Raw genomic sequence first — 22,120 nt, forward strand, 5'->3', positions numbered from 1 at the left:
GGTTGTTTTTTGTTTTCTGTTTTTTTTCATACAGAACAAATTCGTGATTTAGGCATAGTAAGAGATTAATAATAACAGAAAATAAAATAGAAAAACAGCTTTCTGTGATACAAGTTTAGGTGAATGTGGTCTCTTAAAATAACTTTATATATTGAACTCACCTTTGTGATGTCAGATAGTACAGTGTCTCTGTAATAAGATGGAGTGAGGTGAATGCTGCTAAAAGTGGTAATACAGAGTTGATTAGTAACCAATTAACAAATGAGCAGCTCAAATACTGTAGATTCAGGATAAAGGGATGATTTTAGGCCTCAGGAAGGCTGGCATTAGGTTTCATGTTATTTTGAATAGTTCACAGTTTAAAATATATGTGTCATTTATTTCTGAAATTTTCTGTTTGATGTTTATGGTTCATAGTTAACTGCAGATAACAAATTTCAGAAAATAAATTGTGGGTAAATTAGGGGTGTTGTATATTTGTGCTCAATAGAAATTTTAATTGATTTATGCATTTTCCTTTTCAAATCTGTATACAATAAAAAAGAGCTGTAAGCCAAATATAAAGTTATACTAGTTTTTATATTGACAGTGTTTTTACCATTATTAGAAACCTTGATTCATATTACTGAGTTACTGTTTAGTGCTTTGTCATTTCAACTTGAAGAACTGTCTTGAGTATGTGTTTTTTGTTTTTTTTTTTGTGGGGGGCGTCCTGTCGTGGGGCTTGAACTCTGGGCCTGAGCTATCCCTGAGCAAAGGCTAGCGCTCTATCACTTAGAGCCACAGTGCCACTTCCAGTTTTCTGGTGGTTAATTGGAGATAAGAGTCCCATGGACTTTCCTGCCCCGGCTGGCTTTGAACCATAATCCTCAGATCTCAGTCTCCCGAATCTAGGATTACAGTTGTGAGCCATCTGTGCACCCAGCTTTTTATTATTTCTTATTGGATAGGTCTGATGGTAATGAACTGCCTCCATTTGGTTTATTTATGAACCTTATCTCTTCAGACTTCATTTTTCAAATTTTATAGACTGCTTGAGGTAGCCAACTTTTTCCCCCCTTTGGTATATGCTTGGTGTCCATGGTTTCTCATAGGAAATCAACTATTGATTTGTTAAAGTGCTTTTCTCTTGCTTCTTTCAGGATTCTGTTTTTAGGTTATAGCATTTGACTAACATGTGTCATGGTATAAGTCTCTTAGAACTTAACTTGAGGGCTAGGGATGTAACTCAGTAAATAGAACTTTTGCTTAGCATGTCCTTTCAGCACCACATCAAAAATTAAAAACAAGGGCTGGGGATATAGCCTAGTGGCAAGAGTGCCTGCCTCGGATACACGAGGCCCTAGGTTCGATTCCCCAGCACCACATATACAGAAAACGGCCAGAAGCGGCGCTGTGGCTCAAGTGGCGGAGTGCTAGCCTTGAGCGGGAAGAAGCCAGGGACAGTGCTCAGGCCCGGAGTCCAAGGCCCAGGACTGGCCAAAAAATAAATAAATAAAAACAAAATACCAAAACTTAGATGTCTGTGAATTTTTTTAGATTTGTAGATCCACATCTTTCAAGTTTGAGATCTTTTCAATCAAGTATTAGTTCTTCAAATATTCTTTTTGTCTCTTCTTTTCCTGAGACTCATAGTACATGGTAGTCCATTTGATATTGTCTCATAGTTCCCCGAGACTGTACTCACTTTGCCTCATTCCTTTGTCTGATCCTTAGAACCCACATTTTTTTCTTTAATTAAGAAGTTTATTGGGGCTGGGAATATGGCCTAGTGGCAAAAGTGCTTGCCTCCTACACATGAAGCTCTCGGTTCGATTCCCCAGCACCACATATATGGAAAATGGCCAGAAGGGGCACTGTGGCTCAGGTGGCAGAGTGCTAGCCTTGAGCGGGAAGAAGCCAGGGTAGGTGCTCAGGCCCTGAGTCCAAGGCCCAGGACTGGCCAAAAAAAAAAAAAAAAAAAAAAGTTTATTATACTTTTCCATTATAATAGTAATACATATTCAGTATTAGAAATTAATGAAGATAAACATGTAGCGAGAAGGAGAGAGGGAAGAAGGAAAAGGCGGTGTGTGTGTGGGGAGCGACAAAGACAAAGGAAAAAATAAACAAACATCAAAAATACTATCTCTGGGCACCAGAGCTCATGCAGGTAATCCTTCCTATTGAGAGCTGAGGCTCTTGGTTTGAAACCAGTGCAGGAAGACAAATCTGAATGACTCTTAACTCCAATTAACTAGCAAAAAGCCAGAAGTGTGGCTCAAGTGATTAAGCACCAGCTTTGAGCAGAAAAAGCTAAGCAAGAATGTGAGACACTGAGTTCAAGATCCAATAATGGCACACACACAAAATACTGTTATAACAGAAGTACTCGACACAGATACCTTGTATGTTGTTCGTGTGTATAGGTTTGGGCTTTCTTCTGTGAAATAGTGTCTCTGCATGGAGAAGACTACATTTTCAGATGTTATTGTCACTCTTTTCTATGTCTAAATTAAATTACCTTATATAGAAATTGCCATTTTTATCTTGTTAATATTGTATTGATGGCTGGGGATATGGCCTAGTGGCAAGAGTGCTTGCCTCTTATACATGAAGTCCTGGGTTCGATTCCCCAGCATCACATATGTAGAAAACGGCCAGAAGGGGCGCTGTGGCTCAAGTGGCAGAGTGCTAGCCTTGAGCAAAAAGAAGCCAGGGACAGTGCTCAGGCCCCAGGGTCCAAGGCCCAGGGCTGGCAAAAAAAAAAAAAAAATTGTATTGATGGTCATTTTAGAACCTACATTTTTGTTCCTGTCTATAAAGTCCAGTGGTTCTTTTTCCTTTTCCTCCTCAAGTCTTTTTGTTTTTGTCTTTTCTATTGTATTTTTCAGCTTTATAATTTTTTGGTTTCTTGTACTCCTTTGTCCATATTTTCTTGTTTTGATTTTAGCTTTTTTGACATTTTCAATTATTTTAAGTCTTCGTCAGTGGAAGTTTCTGTAAGCTAAATTTTGTTGGTTTGAATACGATGGTTACAACTTTCCTGAATGCTTTCAAGATTTAGTGGGTACAACCCTTCTTTGCACCTTGTTTCCCTATGTATCCTTTCAATATATTCTGGAGAGCCTAATTGTTAAGACCACTTTACTCTTTCCAGTGGCTTCATGGTATTATTATTGTTTGGGCTAGTGTATGGCTTGGAAATACTTTCATTGTATAGTATCCTTTTCTATCTTCTTACTAGGGTCTTTGACAGAGTAACAGTATTTACGTTAAAAATTATTGAAATTATGATGGTGATACACAGAGGGATTACAGTTATATAATTCAGGTAAAAAGTACATTTCTTTTTCAATAGTTGTTACCCCTTCTCTTCCTGTCTCCCAGTTTTCCCCTCCCAGGTTTTAGTTTTGATGTAGTTTGGTTACAAAAAAATACTGTTGAGTTATGGATAAGAGTTGATTTAAAATTGTGTATTAATTTGGGGAACACAGACACATCTTTTTATGTTGGCTCTCCAACTTAAGATGATGAGCTTTCTGTCTCTTAACACCTTTGATTTCTTTAATCAGTTTTGTCTAGTTTTCAGTATGTAAGTTTGTATGTTTTGTTAGATTGACATTGTGTATTTATGTGTGGGTTATTTAAAAAATTGTAATTTTATTTTTAGTATGTGTTCATTCAAAACATATAAAGTTGGTGTTTTTGTATTTAATTTTTAATCTAATAATCTTACTAAACTTATTAGGTCTATTAGTTGAGGAACATTTAATTTCTTCCTTTCACATCTTTGTCTTGTCTCTCTCCTTCCTTCTTTCCTCCTTCTCTCTCCCTCTCCCCTTTCTCCCTCCCTCTCTCTTCCTTTCTTTTTCCTTTTTCTTTCCCTATGCTTCCCTTTTCCTTTCCTCTTTCCTTTCTTTTCCGCTTGCCTTCCCTTTCCCCTTTTCTCTTCTCTCTTTCCCCTTTCCTCTTTCCAAGACGGACTTGTTATGTGGCATAGTCTGACCTTGAGTTCATGATCCTCCTATCTCAGTCTCTTTAAAGCTGGGTTTACAGATGTATCTCCACTTTTGTCTTCTATAAATCTCTCCCCACTTCCCCCCATCCCTTTGTTGTCTTAATCTAGTGGCAGAAAGTTCTAGCACTGTTGAGAATACATTATGAGAGTAGACATAATTTTCCTCAATTTTAGGGGCATTTATTTAATTTTGTACTGTTAAGTATATGTCAACTTTTTGTTGTTGTTGTTTTGCCAGTCCTGGGCCTTGGACTCAGGGCCTGAGCACTGTCCCTGGCTTCTTTTTGCTCAAGGCCAGCACTCTGCTACTTGAGCCATATCATAGCGCCACTTCTGCCTGTTTTCTATGTATGTGGTGCTGGGGAATCGAACCCAGGGCTTCATGTATACGAGGTAAGTGCTCTTGCCTCTTTTTTAAATGCAAGTTGTTGCTGGGTGCCAGTGGCTCCTGCCTGGAATCCTAGCTACTCAGGAGGCTGAGATCTGAAGATTGTGGTTCAAAGCCAGCCCAGGCAGGAAAGTCTGTGAGACTCTGAGTGCCAGTAAAAGTTAAAAAAAAAAAAAAGGAAGAAAGAGAATATGAGAGAAAGGGCACTTACTTACCAAAGCAGTTTATTCTAGGGTTACAATTAAGGTTCACTATTCTAAAATCAAGCACTTTATCACATCATGTTAAACAGCTGAAAATATCACATCATCACACTAACCAGTGCAGAAAACTAACAAAATCCAACATCCATTTGACTTTTAAGTCAGAAAAATAGAAATGGATGACAGCTTGTGTTTTTCTGGTGGATGTGGGTATGAGTAGTGGGTGTGGGGGTGATGTGGTTGTGATGTGTGTGTATGTCTGTATCTAAGTGTGTGGCATGCCTGTCCTGGGGCTTACAGTCAGGGCCTGAGCACTGACTGTCCCTGATCTTTTTTGCTCAAGGTTAGTGCTCTACTACTTGAGCCATAGCTTCACTTCTGCCCTCAAATCCTACAGTAGGCACATGGCCTGAAGCTCTGTGTGGCACATTGCCTGTGCTTGCACAGTTGGCCTCTACTCCTGTGAGTCTGCCAAATTACTGTCCCACAGGTCAGGGCTTGGTTTGTTCATGCTCAACACTTTCTATTACTGATTTTAATTTGATCCTTTATGCTCAGATTGCATATTCTATATAGTCCTACTTGTAAATTTTTAAGGTTTATAATGTAGCCCAAGATGTGGTCTATTGTTTTCTCTTACTTGAAAAGAATGCGTGTTCTTTGTTTTTGAATAGAATATTTATGCATTTTGATTAGTATTTTCTGGTTAACAATATTATTGAGTTCTAAGTCTTTGACGATTTTCTCTCTAGCTCTGTTAATTATCAAGAAGGGGTTTAGCTGTAGATTAATTTGTGTATTCTTTCTGTGTCATTAGTTTTTCCAGCTGGTACATACACATTTGGGATTACTACATTTTCATAGAGGATATAAATTTTTATCATTATATATATTTTTTGTCTCCAGCAAATTACTTCCTTTATAATGTACTTTACCTGGTTAAAAAAATCATTAGAATATAGCCACTCATTTATTTTGTTTAATGCTTGCATGTTTGTTTGTTTTTGTCACTCTATCTTTGTCTTTCTTCTCCCCCCTCTTGCACCTCTCTCCTCTTTCTTGCTCTATCACTCTTTTCTGGGGATCTAGCAAAACAAAAGCTTAAAAAAATTATGAGCCTGTGGCTCATGCCTATAATTCTAGCTACTCAGGAGGCTGAGATCTGGGGATCACGGTTCAAAGCCAGTCTGGGCAGGGAAGTCCATCAGACTCTTATCTCCAATTAACTACCAGAAAACCAGAAGTGGCGCTGTGGCACAAAGCCTTGAGCTGAAGAGCTCAGGGACAGCGCCCAGGCCCAGAGTTCATGCCCCACGACCACCCTCCGCCCTACACCAAGAAAAATACGACTTTGTGACTTGTTTTGGAGGGAATTGTTTCCTTTGAGGTTGCAATGAGCTTTTAATATCTAGTATTTAATCAATATAGATGAGTCTAAATTTAAATGAAACATTTTTCTGTGCATTCCTGTATTAAACCAGTCTAACTCCGCAGAATCTACTTATAATTTTTCTTCTTTGCCTAATTTTCCCTAAGTTATACGACCCTCTGTCTCTTTCTAAAAAAAAGAGCACGCACACACATTTTAAGCACAGATCATGAGTAGAATCAGGCTTCCTCCTCATCCTTATCTAGTGTGCCTGGAGTATCTCCAGGAAGCCTAGCTCTGCACTTACCATTTGAAAACCCTTGCTCTCTTTGCACTGCTTGTAATTAAAGCAAGAAATTAGTTGAGCATTTTATGAAAATCTTAAAGAATTATTGACAGTTAATTTTCTGTTTTCTTAAAAAATGTATTTTTTAAGTATCTTTATATTTATAATATAAATGTTGCTTTGTCAGACGTTTCAACATTTGGAACAAATTTTGGTAGTTTATTTCAAAATAAATATAATTCAAACCAGGCTTAGGATGGGTGCCCAGAATGCTGTCAGGATGCATATAATAATTTGTATAAAGTCTAATTTGTATGTTAATCTAATGGTTCAATAATACTATACTTTCTCTGTTTTATTTCATGAAGTATGTTTTCCAGATTTGTTCTTATTGTTGCAGATGGTAGTATCTTAAAAAAATATATTGGTGTGTGTACATGCATGCCCATATGTATTTGCTTGAACTTGGCCTGGTCACTGTTGTGGAGTTCTTTTGCTCAAGGCTAGCACTCTACATTTTGAGTCACAGCTCACTTCCAGCTTCCTAGTGGTTAATTGGAGATAAGAGTCTCATGGACTTTCCTGCCTGGGCTGGCTTCAAACCTCCATTCTGGGATCTCAGATTCCTGAGTAGCTAGGAATACAGGCCTGAGTCACCTGTGCCTGGCTTAGTCTCTTCCCCCTCTTTCCTCTCTGCTCCCCTATTTCTATCCGCCCCCCCTCTTGTTTCTTCTCTCTCTTTCTGCAAGTCCTGGGTCTTGAACTGGGTATAGACACTGTCCAGAGCTTTTTTTCTGAAAGCTAGCACTACTAAACCTCTTGAGCCAAAGGTCCTCTTCTGACACTTTGATGGTTAATTGGAGGTAAGCGTCTCAAGGATTTTTCCTGCCTGGGCTGGCTTCAAACAATGATACTCAGATCTTAGTCTCTTGAGTAGCTGGGATTACAGGTACGAGCCACTGACTTCTGGCTTCTCTCTTTTTATAAGCTGAATAATCTGTCATATATAAAACACACACAAATATCATATATACACATAAACATTTTATTTTGTTTTTTGACACTTGACATTGTTTCCACATCCTTGCCACTGTGAACAGTCAGTAAGGAACATAGATGTTCAACCAGTTGTGATATGTTTTAGTTGAAATACATATATGAAGAAAGTCCAGTTTCATGCAAGTAAATGGAAAAGGAAAATTTATCATTTTTGTTCAGATATTATATTTTTCTTTGATATTATACTCCACAAATGGTAGTTTCTTTAAAGTTAGTTGCAACGTGAAATCTTAACCACAGCAATTAACTTTTTGTTCCCTCAGTAAAAGTAGCAGTGTGTACTTATGAAGAGGCTAGGAAAATTGTTTTATTACTTTTCCAAAATTGCCACTCCTTTGCACTGAAAATCCAAAGCCCTTAAGGATCTAGCCTTCTCTTATCTCCCTGACCTCTTCTCTACCCTACCTCTACTGTAGCCACACTGTAGTTTCACGTTATTTAAGGCGCTCATGAGGGGCTGGGGATATGGCCTAGTGGCAAGAATGCTTGCCACATGAAGCCCTGGGTTCAATTCCCCAGCACCACATTTACAGAAAATGGCCAGAAGTGGCGCTGTGGCTCAAGTGGCAGAGTGCTAGCATTGAGCAAAAAAAGAAGCCAGGACAGTGCTACAGTGCTCAGGCCCTGAGTCCAAGGCCCAGGACTGGCCAAAAAAAAAAAAAAAAAAGCCTCAACAAAGTAAAAATAAACTACCCTTAAAAAAAGGGGGGGGGCCTCACGTTATTTAAACATGAATCTTTTTCTTTAATAACTGCTATACCTATATTAAAGCTATCAAAATTACTAATTTCTTAATGTCATCTACTTATGCCAGTTGAAATTCAAGTTTCTTGGTTGCCTTTGAGTGTCATTTTTACAGTTGGCTTATTGATTTCAAAAGCCAAACAAGGTTTGCATATTACCTATAGTCTTGTGTCTCATCAATTTCTTTCAGCTGTAGACTTTTGTCCCAGTGTAAGAATGACCTGTAAGAACTGAATCAGTTGTCTTGCAATATCAAACATTATGAGTTTTTCCGTTGGCTTTCTTAGGATAATTTTGACTTGTTTTTGTATCTGTCATTGTTTCTGTAAATAGAAGTAGCTTTAGTGGCTTGATCATGTTTATTTTCAGCTGTTTTGGCGAGAATACCTCAGATAGTGTTGTGCCTTCACACAGCATTTAGTCTGGATCCAATTTTAGTGATGTTAACTAAAATTGATTGCAGATAAGGGACAGAACAGTCTGGTTTATTCTTTGTGTAGACCAGTTCTTCATTTAACAGTTTTATTGATTATTGATAACTAAATGTCTGTGCTATGGGTTACAAATGGATGGTTTTCTAATTCTTTTACATTTTATTATAATGAATCCATCTGTAAGGAATAATTCCTCATCAACTTGGGCTATTTGATCATCCCAAAGTATAAGTCAGACAGGGAAATAGGATACAGAATTCTTTCAGAGTAAAGAATTGGTGCCTCCGTTATTTCTAGTGATGCACAGTAATTTTTATTTTTTAACTAAAATCATACATTTATTCCTCATAGTTCTGGAAGCTGAAAAGTCATAATCAGGGTTGTTTTCTCTCATATGTAGAAGCTAGACCCAAATACACCAGAACATGGTAAATTATACAGGACTCTAGGCATTCACACACAGTGAGACCAAAGAAGGATACTTTTAGGGGGAAGCACAAAGGCATAATGCCTCTGAACATACAAAATAACATTTATCAAAATGAACTCCAGAAGTGGAAAAGAAAAGAAAAACAACAAGTTGAAAGTGGGTGCAAGTGGCTCATACCTGTAATCCTTGCTACTCTGGAGGCTGAGATCTGAGGATCACACAGTTCAAAGCCAGCCAGGGCAGGAAAGTCCATGAGACTCTCGAATGAACTTACAACAAGTCAGAGTAGAACTGTAGTTCAAGTGGTAGAACACTAGCCTTGAGCAAAAATACTTGTAGACAACACGCAGGCCCTGAGTTTAAGCCCCAGGACCAGCACAAACATACATACCACAAACAAACCCCACCATTTGACTCGCCCAGGTTTTCATAAAGTCATTGCATTTAATCAATTGTAGGTGGTTTGGTTTTAAGTTAGCCCATCTTTGGCCCATGACAAGCCATTTCATGATACTTATATTCTTTTGTTCTGTCCTGTTCATCTCCTGAGTCTTCCATGGGTCTTGGTACAACTAGATGTCTTGGCGTGTAGTGTCATTTACTCTATAGTTTCAAATAAAGACTTAAAAAATTTTAAATTGCTATACATGAATTCTATTCTTTTTTTTTTTTTGGCCAGTCCTGGGGCTTGGACTCAGGGCCTGAGCACTGTCCCTGGCTTCTTCTTGCTCAAGGCTAGCACTCTGCCACTTGAGCCACAGTGCCACTTCTGGCCATTTTCTGTATATGTGGTGCTGGGGAATCCAACCCAGGGCCTCATGTATACGAGGCAAGCACTCTTGCCCCTAGGCCATATCCCCAGCCCATGAATTCTATTCTTAAGATAGCATGAGATAGATTTTTTGGTAATTATATTCTGATCTTTTGGTGAATCCAAATCAGAAAAAGACATACTTAACCTCTAATCTCTAACTTCCTGGCCAAGACACCAAATAGAGCAGCGAAATTGACCCTGGTCTTTATGTCTGGCAAGATAAAAATTTAGGCAAAGCATGAACGTAAGTAAAGATGATAGGAAAAGAAATGTGGTGCGAGGTACCAGTGAGTCATGCCCGTAATTCTAGCTACTCAGGAGGCTGAGATCTGAGGATCACAGTTCTAAGCCACTCCTGGACAAGAAAGGCCCTGAGACTTATTTTTTTTTTCCCATCCTGGGTTTGAACTCATGGCACTGTCCCTGAGCTTCTTTTGCTCAAGGCTAGCACTCTGCTACTTGAGCCACAGTGCCCACTTCTGGCTTTTTCTGTTTTTGTGGTGCTGAGGAATCAAACCCAAGGCTGCATGCATGCTAGGCTAGCACTCTGCCACTAAGCCACAGTCCCAGCCCAAGGCTATGAGACTCTTAGTTACTGTTAACTACCAGAAAGCCAGAAGTAGAGCTGTGGCTCAAGTGGTAGAGCACCATCCTTGAGCTAAAAAAGTTCAGGAATAGTGCTCAGGCCCTGCATGCAAGCTCTAGAACTGACAAAGAAAGAGAAAAAAAAAAGAATAGGAGAGAAAAGGGGGTAAAGGTAAGGAGAGGGAGGAGGGGGAGGCAGAGAGATGGGGGAAGAGAAAGAAAAATACAGCAGAGAAAGAGCAGGTGGCCTAGATATACTGTGGGAAGACAGCACTTTAGGCAATATCAGTTATCTTGCCATCTTCCTCATTATAGAGATTGGCCTTGAATTAAATTGGGAGAGCAGTTCTTGACTTTTTTTTTTTTTTTTTTTTGGTTCCTCCTGCAGCTTCAACTCAGAAGCCCATGTGCTGCCCTTGAGCTTCTTCTGCTCAAGCTAGTGCTCTACCTCTTTGAGCCACAGTTCTACTTCTGTTTTTCTGGCAGTTAATTGAAGATAAGAGTCTTGTGGACTCTCCTGCACTGGCTGGCTTTGAACCTCAATCCTGGGATCTCAGCCTTCTGAGTAGCTAGGGTTACAGATGTGAGCCCCAGCGTCTGGCTCCTTGACTGCTTTCTGATTAGTTGATCGCCTTTGTTTTCTGTGAAGTTGTGGTGCCAAAGATTTAGTGCCCCATCCTTACTTTTTCGTTCTTTTGTAGCCCTTGGCTCCCATTTTGTGGTCAGGTAGGTTTTAGTTTTATCATTTTTGTCCTATTTTCTGCAAGTTGTAAGGCTGCAATTTCTGACTGCTTTTCTACCAATTCTATCAATATTTCCTATAACTTGAAAGGGTTTGGGTTTTTTTTTTTTGCTTTTTAAGATAACTTCTAATTTATATTTACATTTTTTCCTTACACCAAAGTTGCTTATACTGTGTATTCTCTCTCTGTCTCTTTTCTCTTTCTCTGTCTCTGTTTCTCGTAGTCTTACTGGAGATTGAACCCAGGGCCTCAAGTAAGCACTCTACCACTTGAGCCACATCCTGAATCCTAATAAATACCCCTAAAACAATTTTTATCTTTTCAGTCTGTTTGCTGTAACCATTGTTCTTTAAAGTTGCTGAGTTATTTGGAAATAGGTATTCCATTAAGTAAACTTTGTTTTCTGTAGTTAATATAGCTTGGAGACTAGTTTTTACTTCTACTATAAACACCTGTCAGATATTGGGGGTTTCTTTTCCTCCTCTACTTGAACATTTGGAACAATGTTAGGCAAAAACTAAACAGCCAAAATTTAAAAAATGGAATCTTGACTTTAAAAAAATTCCATTTTGTTTTTGTAAATATAATACAAGACTTTAAATTCAGGAGTCAGATTTGGTTGTTTCGTTCTGTTTTTCTCCTAACCTCTTCCATCCCCTTTCTCCTTTTCCTCTCTCCCTCCCTCCCTTCCTTTTTCTTTCTTTCTCTTTCTCTTTTTTTCTCTCTCTATCTCTGTGAGTGTGTGTGTGGTGGTTATGAGGTTTGAATTCAGGGCTTCCTGTTGGCTGTGCAAGTGTTCTGCTATTGAATCTAGCCTCAGACTCGAATTTTATCAGTTTTGTAGTATTTTCTCTTTCATTTCTGATCCAAAGCACCCCACCCAAGGGGGGTTATGTAGACATATCTCCCGCCTTTAACAGTCTCTTCTTGTCCGATTTATACTGTTTCTGACTTGGTTCAAGTCTTTTCTTTTTCTTCCTACAGGGTATTATATTCCAACTAGTTTTGCCTCCTTTAGTCTCATCTCTGTTTCAGTTCATCCTTCATATTGATGTTTCACTTCCCTAACTTCCTCCAGTGAAGTGCAAACCTGATTTATACAACGTCAGCATACCTCTCCATTTGTACTGTTTTTTTTTTTTTCATTTGTACTGTTTGATCTAACACATTATTTTGTTCTTGGCCGCTGTGCTTTTTTATATGTTAACCCTGTCTTCCTTAGCTGCTGTTACCATCTCATCTTTTTTGCTCCAGTTAAAGCATGTCTTCCTCATAAGAATTCTGATAGTACCCTTATCCCTGTATTCAGTGGTCATCCTTGTGCCCCCCTTTTTTGGGGGGTGGTCATTCATGAGGTTTGAACTCTGGATCTGGGCACTGTCCACGAGCTCTTCACCTTAAGACTCTAGTGCTTTACCACTTTGAGTCACCGTGCCACTTCGGTTTTCTGGTGGTTAATTGGAGATAAAGAGATAAGAGTCTCATGGACTTGTCCTGCCTGGGCTGGCTTTGAACTGCCATCCTCAGATCTCATCTTCCTGAGTAGTTAGGATTATAGGTGTGAGCCACCAGCTCCTTGTACCTTAAGTAGTATAATTCCATATTAGCCTTCATCACACTGTGTTATAGCTCTTTTGCATAGCCAGCTCCTCAGTGAATTAAATTACCTGAGAATAGATGCCATGTTTTTCATTCATATTTGTGTCCTCAGTAAGTAATAGAAGCTGGAGGTGCTATGATAAATTGTGACATACACAAGCCTAAGGACTAATTAACAGATATCAGAATGAGTTACTATTTTAAACTTTAATGAGAAAGATAAAATCTCAGGTTTGTTTGATTTTTGTCTTCTTAATTTTTTGAAAGTTTTTTGCCTTGAATTTTTGGACTAACCTTAGAGTGAGGAGAAATAAGCATTGAACAGTGATTAGACAATCCTAACAGTAAGAGAAATTCGAATCACCAAATCTTTATTATTTACTATGGTAAAGGCTTTGAGAATAACAGTTTTATTTCAAATTCTCCCATTATTTTTGTAAATAAAAGTAACTGATCTAGGCTTAAGGCATTACAGATACAATCTAAAAGCCTTTCAAATTTTTAAGCAAACCATTAGCTAGAAAAATTATTAAAAATTCATCAGTGTTCAACACAGTGTTTTCTGGCAGTTTACCCTAGGGGTTCCTGAATATACTTTGAGGTCTCATGTATCAAACAATTAGGAATTGATTTAGAAAAAATTGCTTTGCTTTTTGATCCCACAATATCTGGTAATAATAGCTAATAAAGTTACCTTAGAATCAGCTAAGATTTACTAACAGAAAATGAACTGACAAGATAGAAGCCAAGAAGTCCTTAAGGAAGACTTAAAATTCAAGATGTGTCATTTCTGAATATGGTGATTATACTGTAAAGGAGGAATTGCTGTCCTGATCATATAACATTCTTGTTCATGGCTATCATTTAATTCTTCAGTGAAGTATTTACATTTATTGTGATTAAGTTACTTTGATTGCATTTCTAAAAATATCAAACTTTTCTGTGTTAATATAAGTGGAAAATGTAATGTTTTTGGAAACTATCAAGGAACATCCACAGTTCCCACTTCTAAATGCAGAACCTAAATACACACAGTAACTAGCAGCTATAGATGGCTTCTGGCAGCTATCATAAGATTTGTCAGAGAACCTATTGTGTACAGTCTTGAACAATTTTGTATCATTTGACCTATTAAATGTCCTACTACTATTTTGATGTGATGAGTATGTTAGCTATAATACTATGTCATGGAAGAAAAAAGTTTTTTCTTCATCTTTATGTGGCATATAATACTACTACTGTTTACTCTTTGAAAGAATAAAGATCAGTTGGTGTATTTTTAGGAATTGGCACTGTGCTTGACTTATGCATAGAGCAGTGCTTGTATTTTTCCAAGGTTGAAGTTTTTATCTTTTTAAGGAAGTAAAACAACATGTGGTCTCTTACATGAATACATTTTTGACAAACTAATTTAATTATCTAATAGATTTTATTTGCTTTTTAGTAACCACCAGTAAACAAAGCTGTTTAAACTTGAATTTTCAAAAATGTCCTCGCACAAAGTACCAAATTTAATCAACATTTAGATTATATGTGGCATCAAGTTGTTGTTTTTAATCACTGTATTCCAGTGCTGTGGATATATAAAAAATATAAAACATGTATGAAATATGCTTCTATAATATATAATCACTCCATCACCCTCTTAGAAGTATAAATTGAAGAGAAATAGGGCTATATTAGTGAAGAATTTATAACCATTGGGATCCCCTGTATTATCAATGATATTTTTATGTTTTTATGTTAAAAGACTTACAGAGCTATTTTGGCATGTATACATGGCAGTGTTTCTTAAGGACAGCATACTTCAATCTAAATTTTATTTAGAAACCCACTAATAGATAAGATAGTTTCTTGGTTACTCTCTTACAGGTCTATTAGGATCTAGGTATGGATATACTCTTTAGATTACTCCAGGTGTGACACTGAAGAATTTAATGGAAAGAGCTCTAGTCTAGACACAAGGAGGCCCAGCTTCAATATTTAACAATAATACAAGTTAGCAATAGGATTATTAGTATCTCTTTTGCTCCTGCTAAGTAGAAGGACTGAGATGTCCTTTAAAGTACCTTTTAATTCTAAAAGTCTATGATTTTTGTAAATCTGGAGATACTTTTATATGATGCTAGCACTTTGGATAGCAATATAAATCACAATTTTAGCTACATTTTTTCAAGACCTTAGTGAAGCCAGCCTCCCCCCCACCTGTGTGTGTGTATGTGTGTGTGTACATACATACATATGCACTATATATGTCCATTTGAAAAAACTTAAGTACTTTCTATGCATGAGCTCTTTCTTGGCTAACTTTTATATGTTTGTATGAGATGTTGGGAGAATAGGTAGAAATATCTAGCAGGTATTTTGAAGTTTAGGTCTTAAAATTATGACTAGTGATAGTTCAAGATGTGAAGTAAATGATATTACTTGGGTAACAATAGAGAGGAGCAGACAGACCAAGAGCCCACATTTGAGAGGTAAAGGAAATAAGAAAGCAGCAAAGAAGTCAAAGAATCAGAATTTTGACACTAATATTTTTTTAGAAAGGAACTTGACTAAGCTCCACATAGGAATAGGATTAGGATTCAAGAATGAAGATAGAAGGTAGCTGGAGAAGACAGTTTTTTTTTTTTTTGGGGGGGGGCCAGTCCTGGGCCTTGGACTCAGGGCCTGAGCACTGTCCCTGGCTTCCTTTTGCTCAAGGCTAGCACTCTGCCACTTGAGCCACAGCGCCACTTCTGACCCTTTCTGTATATGTGGTGCTGGGGAATCGAACCCAGGGCCTCATGTATACGAGGCAAGCTCTCTTGCCACTAGGCCATATCCCCAGCCCTGGAGAAGACAGTTTTAAGTTATTCAGTTCAATGTACACAAGTAAGATTTATATCAAGTTTCAGGTTTTGTTTTTTTTTTAAAGGGTAGTTGAGTCATAATGTTGAAGGGGAATAAATTATAAGAGTCAGTACCTATATACATTAACCAGAATGTGATAGCATGATGAATGGATAGGATTGAACTCAAGAGTGTTGAATTTTTTTATTCCATTTAATTGTACAACTGTTACTAGTTGAACTAGTAACATGTCGAACTTGCAGACTGATAAACTTAATCAGGTTGGTAGTTGCCATAGTGAGTATGGTAACGTGCTTGAGCAAATGATGTAAATCATTCTTGGGCTTAGTTTATTTACCAATAAAATTATTTAAAAATTAGTTTTAAACCTCATACGCCATGTAGTATCCCTTATGAAATTCTGTTTGTTATTTTTGTTTTTATTGCCAGTCCTGGAGCTTGGACTCAGGGCCTGAGCACTGTCCCTGGCTTCTTTTTGCTCAAGGCTAGCACTCTGCCACTTGAGCCACAGCGCCACTTCTGGCCTTTTCTATATATGTGGTGCTGAGGAATAGAACCCAGGGCTTCATGTATATGAGGCAAGCACTCTTGTCAACTAGGCCATATACCCAGCCCCACTTATGAAATTCTGAATTGTTAGAATGTTATTTGCCTATAAGAACTGATACATTTGTATATATGCATTTAGTGTATACTTTTAGGAATTCACTATACAATTTTCCCCCTACTCTGAGGTTTTCATAGTCTCAGCTAATGAAGTTATATAGTAGGACAGACCATACGGAATGCCCTGGGCCTGTGTATATTCATCTAATAATGCTCTGCTACTCTTGTCTTTTTTTTTTTTTTTTTGGCCAGTCCTGGGCCTTGGACTCAGGGCCTGAGCACTGTCCCTGGCTTCTTCCCGCTCAAGGCTAGCACTCTGCCACTTGAGCCACAGCGCCACTTCTGGCCGTTTTCTGTATATGTGGTGCTGGGGAATCGAACCTAGGGCCTCGTGTATCCGAGGCAGGCACTCTTGCCACTAGGCTATATCCCCAGCCCTGCTACTCTGTCTTAAAATGCATGTTTTATATGTCTAGGAACTGAATTTTCTGGATATATATTTAGTGAGAAATAGTTTTGACCCATAGTGAGTGACAAAGGGATATATGACTATTGTGCTCATTATTAAAATGCAAGCTTTAGACGGTATCAGTGGCTCATGTGGATAATCTTAGCTACTCAAGAGGCTGAGGTCCAAGGATTGTGATTCAAAGCCAGCCCAAGTAAGAAAGTCTATAAGATTCTTATCCAAGTTAACCAGCAAAAAGCTAGAAGTGGAGTTGTAGCTGAGTTCAAGCTCCAGTAATGGCACAAAAATAAATACATAAATAGAGGTCAGTGGCTTTTTTTTTTTTTTTTTTGCCAGTCTTGGGGCTTGAACTCGGGGCCTGAACACTGTCCCTGGCTTCTTTTTGCTCAAGGCTAGCACTCTGCCACTTGAGCCACAACACCACTTCTGGCTTTTTCTATATATGTGGTGCTGAGTAATCAAACCCAGGGCTTCATGTGTGTGAGGCAAGCACTCTACCACTAGGCCATATTCCCAGCCCCACCAGTGGCTTTTGGACACCTGTGAAGACAAGGTTGTGGAAAAGAACATAAAGATTAAGTCACCGTTCTTCCTATAATATGCTAGATAGTCATGAATTGTCAAAGTGCCCATTTGTGTGTCTGTTCCTTTGGTATAGGGTGTTCACAAATGGTATAGGGTGTTCACAAATATTATTAAGCTTGTACTGTGTGTGTTCTGCATAGAGCTAAGTGCAGGAGATACGTTACTGATCATGATGAGATTGAATCTTACTGGATTTTTATCATTTAGTAGTATGAAATACAGAATTAAACAAGGGACAGAAGCCTCTATGTGACTAGTATTGCCCAAGTTATATGACTGTTATTTTACTGGTTCCTGGCAATAAACAAAAAGCCCTGTATAAGCTGCATCTCCCCCCCCCCCCCCTTTGTGCTGTTCCTGGGCCTTGAACTCAGGGCCTGGTTGCTGTCCCTGAGCCTTTTTTGCTCAAGGCTAACATTCCATTTCAGGATTTTTGGTGGTTAATTGTATCTATGAGTCTCATGGCAGACTAGCTTTGAACCGTGGTTCTCAGATCTCAGCCTTCTGAGTAGCTAGAATTACAGGTGTGAGCTAAATGCATCATTTATCAACACATCTGCTTCTCCTTGTGATGCGAGGAAAAAAAAAGTTGAAATTAGAAAACAGGTAATGGATCACCAAAGAATATTACTAGCTTGTATGGATATGTAGCTGGAAAAAATGGTTGAAAACTCCTGATTTTGGCATAGCATTCAATCTGTATTTGTAGACTAGTCCAATTAAAAAAAATACAAACCCACACTTAAACAGGGCACTTGGTGGTTGCCTGTCGTCCTAACTACTCAGGAAGCTGAGGTCTGAGTATCATGGTTCGAAGACAGCCCAGGCAGGAAAGTCCATGAGACTCTTAACTGTAATTAACCACCAGAAAACTGGAAGTAGAGCTGTTAATCCCAAAGTGGTAGAGCGCTAGTCTCAGAGACAGCATCCAAGCCTTCATGATGGACCAAAAATATTAAGATTATCTTTAGTTGTAGAAAGGGGTTTCAGTTCAACAAATTAAATTTTGTTATGGAAACAAACTCACATTTTAATATTTCACTTTTTGTTTACAGGTCCAGGGGCAAGTTCATCCTACTCTTGAGTCTAATGATGATGCTCTTCAGTATGTTGAAGAATTAATTTTGCAATTGTTAAATATGTTATGTCAAGCTCAGCCACGAAGTACTTCAGATGTAGAGGTATGGCAAATTTTGTCTTCTTTTTAAGTATAGCTAACCTATGCGTAAACTGTTATATTTGCTTTTGGGCTAAAATGAACAACTTGTTTATGGTAGATATATCTGGTCATTAAGAGTAGAGATCTCCCTTGTCTCTGGTAAAACCAGCTGCTTTCTAAAAATGTTACCCTTAATTTTAGAAGCTCAGAAATTGAAAATATCTGAATGATTGTAGTCTAATAGATCAGAACCAGAGAAAGAAGTTTTTTAAATACAAGATTTCACTGGTAACAGAAAGCAGGATTTGGTCGCTGCTGATAGAAGTTGAACTAGAGGTAAAAGTCCTTAGAATGAAATGTTTAAAGAATGAACATACTAGAAGAACATTTTTTTTTCTTTTGTGCCAGTACCACAGTTTAAACTCAGATCTTTTGCTTACCTTACTTGCTTGTGGCTGGTGCTTTACCACATGAATGGTATCTCTCATTTGGCAGTTTGGTAGTTAATTAGATATAAAACCTCTCAGACTTTTCCACTTAAGGTACCTTTGAACTGAGATGCTTCAGGCATCTAGGATCCCGTGTAGCTAGGATTTCAGATGTGAGTAGCCAGCACCCAGCTATCTCTGTTGTCATTTATGAATTAACCAGTGTGCAAAATTGACTTGGACAAAAGAATATAATTTTTTGGATGTTCCTCCCTTCTCTTCTCACCTTTTTCACTCACTCTTGCTCTTCCAGTATTTTTGACATTTGCTTTTACTAAATGAGAGTAATATCTTGTCAAATAGGCTTTCAAATAGGCCGTTGAGATCTGTTCACTCATTGTTTTGACCACAGTAATTCATTTCCATGTATTTTAAAGTGAATTTAAATGATTCTTTAAAAAAATTGGCAACTGGTGTAGCCAAGAACATAGATGAAGAATGAATTAAACTTCTCAATTGATAAATGAGCTAGAGTCATTGCATTTCTCTTCCCCGACTCCTGAAACCCCTCCTCCAGTTGTGACATGGTGATGTCTTTCTTTCCCATTTTAGCAGTAGCTTACAAAACTTTAGGTTTATAATCAGAGATGGTGCTTCATTTCATCGCTTTTACATACTAGTTGAATAATCAGCTATTTAAATGTTAAAGAGTTGTGTAATAGCGACCTCTACTGGCTTTAATTTTAGTATACCGCTAGTGAGTTTAAAATTTGAGGGGATGGAAGCACCTCTTGTTTCTAGTGAATTACATTACTTTAGTAATATAAGGAAATTCAACTATTATAATAACTTGCATTCTTTCACTTCCAATGAAATTCTAACTGATCAGTTGCTCAAAATTAATTTGAAACAAAAATCAGTGATTTATAGAGGATTTAGTACATTATGTTCAAATTATTAACCAGTGCAAGCTGGGCACTGATGGCTCATGCCTGTAATCCTAGCTACTCAGGTGGTTGAAATCTGAGAATTACAGTTCAAGGCCAGTGTAGGCAGGAAAGTCTGAGATCTACAGTTAACCACTCAAAAAGCTGAAAGTGAAGCTGTAGCTCAAATGTAGAGTGCTCACCTTGAAAAAAATGCTCAGGAACAGCATCCAAGCAAGTGCAAGTTCCAGGACCACCCCCCCCAAAAGGTACTAATGTAAATTAATTGATTTCCATGATTTATAGATAGTTTGGAAGTTATATTCTTTAACATGATAAGGAAAAACTTGTAGGTTTCAATTGCAAAATGCCTTGTGATCTAGTAATTGGTATTGAAAGTAAACGAGTATTGGATTTAGATGCTTGCTTCTTGAGCTTAGGGTCTAGTTCCTTGAAAGTTTATGAAAGTATGTTAAAGTGACTTATACTCAGTCTTGTCATCAGCTTTATCTAGTAAAGTTAGAGTTCATTATAATTATTCCCCATATATAATAGAAGGAACAGTCTCTTAATTTCCTAGTTAAGAAATGAATATGCTGAGAAATATAATTTTCTCTTAATTATATTTGCAGTGTAAATTATGCCACATGTAAAGAGCTTTAACTTTTGGTATTCTTTAATTTTAAAACTAAATTTGAAGTTAGGATCACTATTTGATTTGTTACGTAGTTATCTTTCTGTATCCCAAGGAACGTGTTCAAAAAAGTTTTCCTCATCCTATTGATAAATGGGCAATAGCTGATGCACAATCAGCTATCGAAAAGAGGAAGCGAAGAAACCCAACTCTCCCAGTAGAAAAAATTCATCCTTTATTAAAGGTAAAGTTGAAATATTGCCTTCTTAATTCCTTTTTCTTTTTTAGAAATTGTTATTACAAAGGTGATAATCAGAAGGGTTACAGTTACATAACTCAGGTAATAATACATTTCTTTTGGTCATGGGGCTTGAACTCTAGGCCTGGGTGCTGTCTCTGAGCTATTCAGAAGAGCTCAAGACTAGTGCTCTACCACTTTGAGCCATAGCACCACTTCCATCTTTTGCATTCTTAACTTTTGAAAAATAAAATAAAGCCCACCATTTTCAAACACTAGGAATGTTTGAACTGAATATAAAATTGTATTGTTTTAAGTCTTCAGGGACTCATGTAGTATGGAAGGATGCTGTCTGTGATAATAAAGCATAAATTGGGCAACAAGATTTAAGGCAATTTGATACCAACAGTAATAGCAAATGTAAAGGACTAAGAAGAGTTATTATTGTAGATTTTGTTTATCCCAGGTGTTCCTAGAACTGCGAAGAGCATATATAATTTTTTTCTTTGCTGATTGGACTTAAGGATTCCTATAAATCCTTTAGATGTTAATATTTTGTGTGGGAACTTTTGTGAGATTGCCATACATCTGTGTGTAGTCTTTGAACAAATTCCCTGAAGATCACCTAAACTAGCCAGCCTTATTACCAACCAACCAATCAATGAAATAAGTGCTGGAAACCCTAATAGTGTTTTGTTATATTTAATACAAAGAAGAAACCACTGATTAATTTACAGTAAAAGATGTAGTTATTGTAACAGCTAAAATCTTAATGATACTTAAACAATTTTTCATGTAGTATAATACATGCAAAATGTTAATAGTTACATACATTGTCTCTGCATTTTATTTTCAACATTATCATCTCCAATTTGTAAATGAGGCACAAAGGCAGAAAGCAATGAAGTAACTCCCTGTGCTAGGTTCATAAAACTCTAAATAGTAGTGTTAAGAAATCTAGGTCTCCTTAAACTTCTAAAATTAAAAGTTTACCACTTGGAATGATATTTAAGATTGTTGGAAAGTTGTGTTTTAGCATTTGGTGAATGAGTAGAGATGTCTTCCTTTATCTTACTGGTCTGAGAAAGTATGAAATCTATGAGAAATTACTAAGCTACTAATAATTGATAATCATGCAACTACTACTAATATTCTTTAATTTTCAAGATTTTTATCAGCCATATGTTGAATTATATGCTAAGAGAATTAACAGTCTGAGATGCACATGTTCTTAATGATCCTAAATTTTTGAGTTTTATCATTGTGAATATCATTTCAATTTATGAATGCTGGTTACCATGATATATCTGATAATTTTATATTTTTTCATGGTAAATGAAACACCCCCCATTTACAATAAACCTCTTTTTTCCCCTGCCATTTAATATTTTTTTTATTTTACAGAATCTGAATTCTTTTATTATTAAAAAATTTTTAAATCTTCACATAGTTGTACAAGTTTTCAATTTAACATGTCCATATAGGTAGGTGTATGATACATCTTGATCTGAGTCACTCCTTCCATCATTCTACCCCACTCCCACTGATCTCTCCCCCTACAAGTCACA

General features: G+C 37.4%; 1 protein-coding gene across 3 annotated transcripts in view; it reads left to right on the forward strand.

The window, feature by feature from the left end:
* Sos1 (SOS Ras/Rac guanine nucleotide exchange factor 1) overlaps positions 1 to 22,120 on the forward strand; it is a 117,748-nt gene that overhangs the window by 24,513 nt on the left and 71,115 nt on the right. For all 3 annotated transcript variants that reach the window (XM_048353084.1, XM_048353086.1, XM_048353085.1), the window contains exons 2-3: positions 18,223 to 18,348; positions 20,430 to 20,558. In XM_048353084.1, coding sequence (XP_048209041.1) covers positions 18,223 to 18,348; positions 20,430 to 20,558 — 255 coding nt within the window. The remainder of the gene's footprint in view (positions 1 to 18,222; positions 18,349 to 20,429; positions 20,559 to 22,120) is intronic.

The sequence above is a fragment of the Perognathus longimembris genome, chromosome 8 (genome assembly GCF_023159225.1).
Source record: "Perognathus longimembris pacificus isolate PPM17 chromosome 8, ASM2315922v1, whole genome shotgun sequence".
Taxonomy (NCBI): domain Eukaryota; kingdom Metazoa; phylum Chordata; class Mammalia; order Rodentia; family Heteromyidae; genus Perognathus; species Perognathus longimembris.